Source organism: Dipodomys merriami, unplaced genomic scaffold (genome assembly GCF_024711535.1).
Source record: "Dipodomys merriami isolate MVZ:Mamm:240054 unplaced genomic scaffold, mDipMer1.0.p SCAF_15, whole genome shotgun sequence".
NCBI lineage: Eukaryota > Metazoa > Chordata > Mammalia > Rodentia > Heteromyidae > Dipodomys > Dipodomys merriami.
Window position 1 is genome coordinate 31297648 of NW_027202826.1, and position 7719 is coordinate 31305366.

Consider the following 7719-nt stretch of genomic DNA (forward strand, 5'->3'; position numbering starts at 1 on the left):
CACAGGAGCTTCATGAACATGGGAGAAATAAACAAAGTATCTGAACTTTGGAATACAAAATTGACAAAGCACCTGTGGATTAAATGCAGATATCTAAATGTCATTTGCTAGTGTGAAGCATTTGTGCTAAGCATGACAGGGAGCAGTCCATACGTACTTGGCATTAGTCACAAGTAATAAGTCAGTGAAGAGGAAGAGATGCTGCTTGTTCCTCTTGCATCCTTTTTGCATCTGCACCGGGCTGTGGATGAGCAGGGTTCTGCAGGGCTTCTCCAGGGACAAAGGTCTGTCCTCCTGACTTTTCTGCTCAGGATGATGGCTCTTCTGCTGCACAGCAACACCACAGCACAGTCAGTGCTCCAGCATGGGATACAGCTTTATGCCCAACTTTCGTGGTGCACAATGCAACATTTCCTCAACTGACACTTGGAAACTAACATGCAAGGCACTTTGTGGCTCAAAAGCAAGCAGAAAAGTAGGTCATTCTGAAAATGGTTGCAGGCAGATATAGAAACAGAGCCTTGGACTTCTTCCACTGAAAGGGATGGGCATAGAAGCAGGCAGGGAGCGTACTCTACTGTTTAAGAAGAGGAAGTAAGGAAGCTAGTAAGGAAGCAGCGAGTTAGGTGAAATGAAAGAGCAAAGGAGACCTACAAAATTCTATTATCGTTTTTATTTTTTTTGGATAATATTAGAGTTGAGCTCTGGGTCTGGGCTCTGTCTCTGGTTTCTTTTGCCCAAGTCTACCACTCTCCACCTGAGGCACAACATCACATCAGGACTTTTGTGAGTAGACTACTGGATCTCAGAGTTTCATGGACTTTTTTGCCTGGGCTGGCTTTGAACCACTGTCTTCAGATCTAGCATTCTGAGTAGCTAGAATTACAGGGGTGAGTCACTAGTCCCAAGCTGACCTAGCAAATTCTGTATCTAAACACCCTCAGCATTGAAATGGATCCGGCAGAGGCAACTCTGTGCTTCCCTACAAGGACTATCCAGACTCCACCCTTCCTAATAGATCAACAGGATATTCCATGTTTATTCTTTTTGTAGGGGGTGTTAGGGAGGGTCCTGTCAGGGGCCAGAACTCTAGGCCTGCGCACTGTCCCTCAGCTCTTCAGCTCAAGGCTAGCACTCTACCTCTTGAGCCACAGCGCCACTTCGGCTTTTTTTCTGGTTATGTGGTGCTGAGTAATCGAACCCAGGGACTCATGCATGCAAGGCAAGCACTCTACCACTGAGCCACCTTCCCAGCACTTCCTGTTTATTCTTAAAAACACTTACAGAGCCAGCCTTCTGGAAATCGTTGCCAAAGTCCTGCAATGGATTACACTTCTGAAGTTCCTTCTGTTTTTGAATGTTGCTATAGTGATAAATTGGATAATAATGAAAAAGAGCACAAGGAATTAGCTAGTTGTTTGAAAATATAGAATATTGTTTGACAGAAAAAAGCATGAGATCCAGAATACAAGTGATAGCCAAGGAAATGACATTTGGAAGCAGATCCATTGTTTTTAAAATTTTACTATGTGAAGAGGAGGAATAATAACTTCCTGTGCTCTACTAGAATCCTAATTTCTTTGAGTAATATATATGCATATATAAGTCCATATGTATGTGTATATATGTTTATACACACACACACACACACACACACACTCACACACACACACACACACTCATATACATAGTTCCAGTTGTGGACCTTGAATCTTGGACCTGAATATTGACCCTGAGCTTTTTAGCTCAAGGCCATCACACTAATAATTGATCCACACTCCACTTTCAACTTATTGGGAGCTTCTGGAAGATAAGGGCCTCAATAAACTTTCATGCCTGGGCTGGTTTGGAACCACAATCCTCAGGTCTCAATCTCCTGAGTAGCCAGGATGACAGTGCCTAGTCATTTACATATGTCTATCAGTTGAAGCCTAGGAGAACTTAGGGCTTACAACCAAATTTTCTTATGAAATAAAAAGGGCACTCTGTTTATAAATTTACCCGGGACACATAATTTCTATCAATATGGGGAGAATCCATTGGAAACATTTTTTGTAGGGACTTTTATTCATTCACTAACAAATTTTAAAAAAAACTATAAACACTACTAACCTTTGAAGTAAAGAGCAAAATGTTTCTTTTAGCTCTGAAGACCTGTGATTTAAAAGAGAGAAAATATTATGCTACACTTCACATTCATGCTTTGATTTTAAGTCTATCCTGAAAGAGACAGGCAGTCTGGGAGTATCATTGTGAATGTGAGTAGAATAAGAACCGACTCATAACTGGGGTTTGATGGACTCTGCCTTTTCCTGGTGATCTGACTGTGATGTGAATTAGACTTTGGTGTGGAAGAGAACTTGGATTGACATGGAGAAACTTATTTTCTAACGTGTGGTGCAAGCCACCTGACCATAGGTGAGTCTCACCCTAGCAATGCCTTCAGTCCACAATGATCAAACCAGACAGAGCACATATGCTATTCAACTATGAAAATGGTATGCAAATTCAAACCTATGGAAGAAATTGGTCATTTTGACAGAATATTTTTAATCCAGCTAGACAAGATAAAAATTTGGAAGAAGAATTAAAAATATGGAAAAGTTGCAGTGTTTCATTTCCTTATAGAAATTTTAGAACTACAATGTGCTGTGTTATTTCCTAGGAAGCTTACACTTTATTACCCATCACACTATGTTTTTAATGATGAATGATAAGATTGCTGCTTACTGTTCTCTGTACCATCACCTTTCATTTTTATATTTCTGTCCTGTGAAGGGATTGAAAGCCAGCACTGGAAATATTACTCACCCCTTATAACTTTTCCTACACCCCTTATAACTTTTCCTATTATGGAATACATCTGTTTTAAAAACACACTGCACTTTTAAATTGTAACTATTTTCGGGGTGTTATAAACCACATCACTATAAACATTATTGCTTTAATTTTTCTATGAAATTATACTCACTCTTTCCCTTTCTCTCTCTCTCTCTCTCTCTCTCTCTCTCTCTCTCTCTCTCTCTCTCTCTCTCTCCCTCTTTCTCTCTCTCTCTCTCTCTCTCTCTCTCTCTCTCTCTCTCTCTCTCTCTCTCTCTCTCTCTCTCTCTCTCTCTCTCTCTCTCTCTCTCTCTCTCTCTCCTGTCTCTGTGTGTGTGCATGTGTGTGTGTACTTTTGTGAACACCAGGAATAGAATTATTGGGGCATGTATCAATCCAATAACTTTCTCCTTATGAACAAGCAGACTTTTTGAAATGTCTGCATATTTTTTATTTACATCATTAATAGTTCTTCTACTGAACAATTTTAGGCTGTCCTGTAATGTGTTTCATCAGGTGAGAGGTACCCATCTTAGATGACCCCTAACCTGCCTACATGTATATACATAATGTCTATTTCCTGAGGCCATGTTGACCATCTGCCAAGGACCAAGGACGCTGGACAGTGCAATAGCTTTAGAACTCTTAGAGTTTATGAGGACCTCATTGCCATATTTTAATTTTTCTTTAAAATATAGTTTCTAGGAACACCTCTATTTCCAGATTTTACCAGCTTCCATTAATCTGTATCCTGGAGTTCCCATGCACAAGAAGAACAGAGAACCTTCACAGAAATATGCCATGGAGAAGACCTGCAGAGATGGACACACAGGTGTCCAGTTTCCCAATCATTTTTTATCATTTTCAAGACATATCCATCAGAGAATTAATAAGCTGACGATTTTGGAGCCATTTTTCTTCTTTATCTCAAATTTCTTAGGATGTGTGAAACCTTGGCTGTGAGGAAAGGTAACCTGGGTGCATGCAGTGTGATCTCATATATAAAACAGGTAGAAATGTGAGTTGCAGTTTGAGACCAAGAATAAAACACTTGACATCTTCCTTGTGAATCCTCCTGTTTTGACGTGGCTAAATGCATTCTATGTCTTCATGCAAGTCTAGGCATGTGTGCTGGGAAAACTGGCCCGTACTTTATCAGTAAATCCTGCTTCAGATTTCCCACATACCAAATAGCATGCAGTCTACTTACAAAGAAGTAATATGTCAGTCTGCTACAGAGCAAGCCAAGCACTTTTTATTTAATGATCTATAGCTATTTATGGAATTAAAATCTGTCTCTACAGAGAATTACTGGGAGTGCAAAATAAAGATTTCAAAAAATACTTTCAGGATTCACTAACACTTGCTGAATGAATTCTATTACTGTGATTCAATACGTAGGTCACAACTGGTCTTCCACAGTCTGAACATCCTCTCTCCCCCAACTGCTCACAACCACTTCAATATTGATCCATTCGAATATATTAGAATCTAAAATTGTCTGGAAGTGTTTCTATTAAAGGTTATTATGAAATTCCAAGGTGAAAGATCAGCCTAGAAAACAATCAAATTACAAACTTTTTCCTTCTAGTAAATTTTAGATGCAAATAAGTTATATCTTCCATTGTTGCTGGAAAATATGTATGTGGCTTTCTGATAGCAGAACTCAAAGTATGCACATGGCATAGCTGTCAGTCTTACCGGAAAGTGACCTTGTATTGCTCCTTGGGCCAACTCAAGACAAAGGACTTTGTGGAACTCCCATCATCGTTTGCTACGTTGTCCCCACATTCTGCCATAGACAGGTTATGCAGTGGAATTGCATCTTTTATCTTAAAGCATTTCTTATATCTGCAAAGAGAATTACACACCATCACTCTTATTTTATTTCTTCTTTTGTAGGGAGTCAATGGGTTTGAACTCAGGGCCTTGTGAAGGACTCTGACTTTGTTTATGAAGCCTAGCACTCTATCACTGGGGTCTTATCCCTACTTCTAGCTTTTGGGAGGGTAATTGTATGGACATCCGTGCCAGACTGGATTTGACTCACATTCCTCAAGTTTCAGCCTCCTGAGTGGCTGGGATTACAGTTGTGAGCATGCTACCCTGGGCTGCTTAGGTGTTTTCTTACATGTTAGGAAGTGTCACTCAGCTAAACTGAAATCATTACTCTCCCAAGATCTTCTTATGTTTGGTCATATTTAAATTGGATAAAGATTGTCACATCATTATGGTTTTATTTGCTTTATTTGTTTTAGATAGGGCCTTTGTATGTTGTCTAGCCTAGGCTCTAACTCTGTATCCTCCTGCCTCAAACCCTTTGTGCTGGGAGAGACGGGGGATGGACCACAAGGCCATGTTGCTTTCTTCAGTCCTCACTATGGTCTTGAGAAATCAGCAAGGAATCTAAACTTCTATAAAAAGAAATGCATAAAAATTCTAAGTTGTCTTAAGGTAAGGGTTATATAAAGTCATTGCTGAGTGAAAAGCATTGCGTGCTTTGCAGGAGAGCATGCAGTTCATACATACTTGGTGTTAGACACCAGCAACACATTACTGAAGAGGAAGAGGTGCCGCTTCTTCCTCCTCCAGCCTCTTCTCATTTGCACTGGGCTGTGGATGAGCAGGGCTCTGTCATTGTCCTCCAGGGACACAGGTGTGTCCTGCTGAGCATCCTCCTCAGAAAGATGGCTTTCCTGTGCACACCAACACCACACACAGTCAGTGTAAACATATGTCCCAGAGTTTTATGCCCAATGGATGGGAACACACAGTGCCACAGGTGGCCCTCTCAATCCTCACCTGACTTTGTCACTGATACCAGGAGGCTTTGTGCTTTAGATTTTAAAGCAAAGAGAAAATCTTAATCACTTTTTAAGATATAAGGAGGACAGATTATTCTAAGGAAAAAAACCTGGACTTTTTTTTCTCTAAGAGATGGGGAAAAGAACAAGGCAGGTAGCCAATGCACCTGTCCCAGGAAAGGAGAAGAATCTGGCAAAGGAGCAGTGAGCCAGGAGAAATGTTAGGGCAAGGCTAAGCAGATGACCACAGCAAACTGACCAAACATCAAGTTAAAGGTGAGAAGAGCATTTTTATGGCATAATATGATTATCCACAAAGAATTTCAAATTGCTTTTGTTCCACCACGAAAATTGGCATAACTGTACCTACTTGGAAGATTATTGCCACGTTATTTATATCATTATTCAGTATTGGAGCAAGAGAATGTTGAGAAAGAGCATCACGAAATACGTGACACCATGAAGAATTCCTAAATGTGAGGAAGTCCTTAGATTTGATGGTGGTACTGTGTCTCTTGTCAGTAGAGCTGTGGCTCTGTAGGTAAGGGTCACTACATCTATAGTGTGGAAACTTCTGCTCACTGGCTCAGGTGTGGAAAGAGCTTCATCCACACCATCTCCCATTAGCCTCACTCCCATCTCCTCTGAGAATATGCGCACACCTGTTTTCACCCCAAGCTGAACAGTGTGAATAGGGGTCACTTTTTATGAACAGTGTTGAAGGTCAGAGTCAGTGCAAAAGGTCAGGAGAAGGAAGACAGAACACATTCCAGGGCCCCCTCTAGAAGAAATCTCCAAACAAGTATTTAACAGACTACCTCGTGCAGGGAAGCCACGCATGGTGTGTGTGGAGATTGCAGTGAACACTTGTCTTTGTCCATTTTGTGGCTCTGGACAGCAGACATGACTGCAGCTCCAACAGCGACCGCAGTCAACTGCCTGGAATCTGAGTGTTGGTAGTTCCTCATTCTGTGATGTCACGGTTCTAAGGTTCATGCCATAACTGCCAGGCTGACATACCCTCTGCCCTCTTTCAGCTCTTTTTAATGCCTTAATATAATCATATATATATATATATATATATATATATATGTTTGCTATTGTTAAACTACTACACATACTACATATATTTTTCTGTTTCCATTTAATATAGCCATGCATCATAACCCAGTTTATTCATTGACATTTCAGTGCTCTAAATATGCATGGGCCTAGATATTTAACAAAGACAAGATGTTCAATCATGAAGGATGAATATCCAAATCATGGTATTCTGAAACTTGGCCTGTGGTCAGTGCCCTGGACTGGCTCACATCTCAGTGACCAGGAGCACTGTAGAGAGAGCTTGTGCTGAGCCAGGATGCTGGGCAGAGTGGACACAGCAGGTGATCTCTTGTAGGTGCACTCCTCTCCAGAGAACTAACCAGATCTCCAGAGATTTTCTCATTTGGAGGCCAGCTTCCTAGTCACTGGATGATCTTTACATGGGTCTCTCTTCAAAAAGACCCCAACATCTCTCCTCACTGACCCTGGGACCAAGCTTTTTTTTTTTTTATCAGGAATCTTTGTGCAAATCCAAATCCAGTCCAGCAGAACTTCCATGTAGTCACAGTAGATTCCCAGGTGATTCCTCTGGAGACAGACTATTTATTTCCCCTTCCACAGCCACGCCCACCACCTTCCCACACATTCCACTAATCCAAACCCTAGCTAGTGCTCATGTGATCTATACTCTACAGTTTTGTCTTTGGAAAAATGTTGTATTACCTGGATCATACAAGAGAATTCATTTTAACATTTTCTTTTATTTTCATAAGTGCATATTCATCTTTATTATTGAAGATATTTATCAGTTCATTTCTTTTAAGCAATTTAGTAATGTTCTTTAATACATTTTTCTTCTTCCTTTCTTCCATCCTTCCTTCCTTTCTTTCTATCCTTCTTGCTTTCTTTCTTTCTTTCTTTCCTTCTTTCTTTCTTTCTTTCTTTCTTTCTTTCTTTCTTTCTTTCTTTCTGTCCTTCTTTCTTGCTTTCTTCTGTTCTCTGTGTCTTTTTTCTTTCTATATTTTGTTTTACTTTTTCCCTGTCTCTCTTC

The 7719-nt window shown here is 40.4% G+C and overlaps 1 protein-coding gene across 1 annotated transcript; it reads right to left on the minus strand.

Annotated features, from left to right (window-relative positions):
- Window positions 1–480: 480 nt before the first annotated feature.
- On the minus strand, window positions 481–6529 carry LOC138826744 (rho GTPase-activating protein 20-like). Its single transcript, XM_070021986.1, has 5 exons — window positions 6443–6529; window positions 5350–5516; window positions 4522–4671; window positions 1285–1363; window positions 481–603 (listed from the first exon to the last, which is right to left on the minus strand). The coding sequence occupies exons 1-5, from the start codon at window positions 6527–6529 to the stop codon at window positions 481–483; spliced, it is 606 nt and encodes a 201-aa protein (XP_069878087.1).
- Window positions 6530–7719: the final 1190 nt, after the last annotated feature.